A 3,334-nucleotide genomic window follows, 5' to 3' on the forward strand; every position below is an offset into this window, starting at 1 on the left:
AATTTTAAAACATTGCCCTTAAATCCTCAATATTTAGATACAGCAGCTGCTCATTGAGAGCAAGAAAGCATAGCTACCTACATACAAAGCAGTCATTCAAATCCATTTTATTTAGGTTGTGTTTTGGGTCCTTTGCACTTGAAATTAATTAAAATGTGAAGTTCAGCAAACGCACTTATTTTTTCTGTGACCTTTTTTAAGATATTGTGCTTTTCAGTCAATTAGTAGTTTTAAGTGTGGCTATGGTCTTACACATCAATTTAAAATGAAAACCAATCTTTAACTTATTAGGTGAATATCTCTGTGAATATTTGATCTGGAATTGAGACATAAACTTTTAAAATCTTATGACTTGTCCCCGAGTCCTTGAAAAAGCAAAGGGTTGGGCTTGAAGAACTGAATGGTTTTTGAGGTGAATTTTATATAACATAAATTAATATTTGGAGACAAGCCATCCAGGGGCATCAACATATCCAGTGTTGTATAACCACTGCCTCCATCTAGTTCCAGAATTTTTTTTTAACCAGTCCAGTAGATACTGGTTTCCTCAAATTTTTCTTTTCCTCACATTTTCCTAGTACCTAGAAAGCACCGATCTATTTTTCAGATCTAGAAATGCTTCGAAGGATTTCATTGCATATGGTATAGATTTGAGAGCTATTTTCTCAGTATACTTAGCTGCCTCAAACATTTTCAGGTTCTTTTGTCTTGTTTTGCTTTCTTAAAACCACAGGTTAAAAAGAACTTTGAAGGAACATCTTTTGCATCCCTCTTCACTCATTTAAGTTAGTACCTAAATCTGTCTTACAAAGTAACATTTAATTCTGCTGTGAATTTTTATTGTTGTTTGGTTGACTTTTTTGTAGTCTTGGGGATGGAACCCAAGGCCTTGGACATGCTAGGCAAGTGCAGTACTGTTGAGCTATACCTCCAACCCTCTGCTGTGGGTTCTTTGCTGGTATCCGGGATGGAAACCTGTGAGGTCTGTTTGAAACAATCTCTCAATGGTCTATCTCTCTCCATCCGTTCCCGGCTTACAACAGTAATGTGACCTCTTGGCATCTTCTTTTGTGCAGCCTGTTTCCGACAAGCGTGTCACCCTTTCTAATTTGTTTTCAGATTATGCAGATGCTTTGACTATTATATGGATGTCTTAGAAAGACATTATATTGCTGATGACCATTGCACTTTAAGCTTCACAAAATAAAAATATTTCTAACCAAAATTATATATGGATATTCTTATTTAAAATGCATGAGAAAAGTCTGTTGGTTTTCTTTCCTTTTGGATTCAAAGTATTTAAAAGATTTTTACTAATATAATCTTAGTCAACCTCAGATTCAAGAGGGAATGAAGAATGTCCTAATAATATGGAGAGGCTGCCCAAAAATGCCCTGTTTGACTGTGCCTTGCTTACATGAGACTTGCTTGTCTACATGCTAGAGTCTACAGGAAGAGGCATGGCTCTTCCGTCCTGTCACAGGCTTGGTATCATGGCATAGACCTTTCTGAGCCCACCCTTTGAGAACAGATTAAATGGCCCCAAGGTTCATCAACATAGGTTCTCCCAACCGCACTGCCTTCTTCCCCAACTTTCCACCTGCTGCTGGTTACAACACTCTTGCAGGTGGGCTTTCTGATCCAAGTTTTTAACGTTTTTAAAATGTTCTTAGTAATCAGTCTACAAAAATAGAAATTCATGTCACATTTTTAGTGAGGTTTGTGAGATGTGAAGATGTGCCATATACATTTTCCAGGCCACAATAACCTTATAACATTCCACTTTGGGATGTACACTGGGAAGCAAGGACATTTTACTACTCTCAGAAGCAGAATATTTCATTTTAGAAAATTCGAAATATTGTAAACCTTTCTTGTGTATAGAGCAAGAACTATATTTATAAAAGATAGCTGCCTTCTGGAGTTATGCCAGAAAGCTAATTCCTCTTCTATAGTAGTTAGTATAAACATCTTACCTGGGGATCTATTCTTGCAGCATTTGATCATTCATCAAGTATGCATTAAGTGCCTACTATGTTCCAAACACTATTGTTGGTGCTGGGGCTACCGGGGCACAAATGAAAAAAACAACAAACCAAAGAAAGCCTTTGCTTTTATAGAGTTGTGATTCTAGTAGTGAGTGAGGTAATGTTAGGGGGAAAACAATGTTAGGTGGTGATAGATACATAAAGAGACATAATGCAGAGGGTGTTGTCTTAGGCAAGCAGAGCTGATTCACAGCTGCTCAACACAGCGCAGAATTTTGAATCCAAGATTTATTTTAAATTCCAATGAAAGACACAAACCAAATAAAACAAATCCGTGCTTGATCTTTGAATCACAGACATTTGGACATGATTTATATGCCTTCTCATTTCAGAGCATGACGTGGCATCTGGAGACGGCAATGCAGTGAGAGAAGAGATCGTGAAAGGGAATGCTGCTCGGTCCCCTGTGATGAAATGGTTAAACCCACGCTGATCCTAAGTGGGGCTACCAAGTGAAGGCTTTCTAAAAATGTGATCAACACTCAGCCAACATTTTAAGAACTGTCTAGAGCATAGACTATGGACATGTAATTTTTGGAGATCAAATGTGATTCATCGGGAAATCAGAAGAATAGGCTATATACAATGCACAAAAGACATATGACTGAACACTTTTAGATATTTGTTAAATATTTAAATGCATATAGATCTGTTAAACGTGTGTGTATACTATCACCAAGGAACTAAAAGATGATCTTACAAGGGCCAAAACGTGACCTAATCGAAGCTGAAGACCACAGGGAACCCAGGAGTTCTTTGACTTAGATGTACATTCTTGCTGAGATACAGGCAGATAAGGTGCAAGAGTGGGTAGGGATGATGGTAAATGTAGGAAGTGGTAATATCTGATTCTTCCTCATGGTAGCTTCAATAATTTTTTTTAATTTTGCGGAGAGAAAAAAATAGACTAGAAAACCCTTGAAGGAAGTGAGATATTTGAAGCCCATGGGAGTTTGAGTGGTAGCCTTGAATTGAACTACTGCTAAGTAGTTCTCAGGCTATCTGCATCTGACTAGTGGCTCTAAACATACACTCCCATCACTGGTTTAAAGAGTGCTGCCTGTGAGATAGAGCCAGGAAGCATTTTTCCTCCTGGGGGATAGAATGGGGCGAAGGTGAATATTTATATATTTTTATACACAAATATGTTTGTGGAAGTCATTCTCCATACTCATATTTCTCATCGTACTAAAGAATGACCCTAATATTGTTTGTTTAAAATGATTAGAATAAAGGTATAACTCATAAGGTTCTCAAACATCCAGGCATGGAAAGTTATTATTAAT

General features: G+C 37.3%; 1 protein-coding gene across 2 annotated transcripts in view; it reads left to right on the forward strand.

Annotated features, from left to right (window-relative positions):
- The window catches only part of Esm1 (endothelial cell specific molecule 1), a 7,519-nt gene extending 4,569 nt beyond the window's left edge, over positions 1-2,950 (forward strand). Inside the window, exon 3 of one of the 2 annotated variants that reach the window (XM_008840400.2) lies at positions 2,357-2,950. In XM_008840400.2, coding sequence (XP_008838622.1) covers positions 2,357-2,481 — 125 coding nt within the window. In that variant the 3' untranslated portion in view covers positions 2,482-2,950. The remainder of the gene's footprint in view (positions 1-2,356) is intronic. The other variant, XM_008840401.2, reaches the window with a different exon arrangement.
- Positions 2,951-3,334: the final 384 nt, after the last annotated feature.

The sequence above is a fragment of the Nannospalax galili genome, unplaced genomic scaffold (assembly GCF_000622305.1).
Source record: "Nannospalax galili isolate Female #2095 unplaced genomic scaffold, S.galili_v1.0 scaffold339, whole genome shotgun sequence".
NCBI classification, from domain to species: domain Eukaryota; kingdom Metazoa; phylum Chordata; class Mammalia; order Rodentia; family Spalacidae; genus Nannospalax; species Nannospalax galili.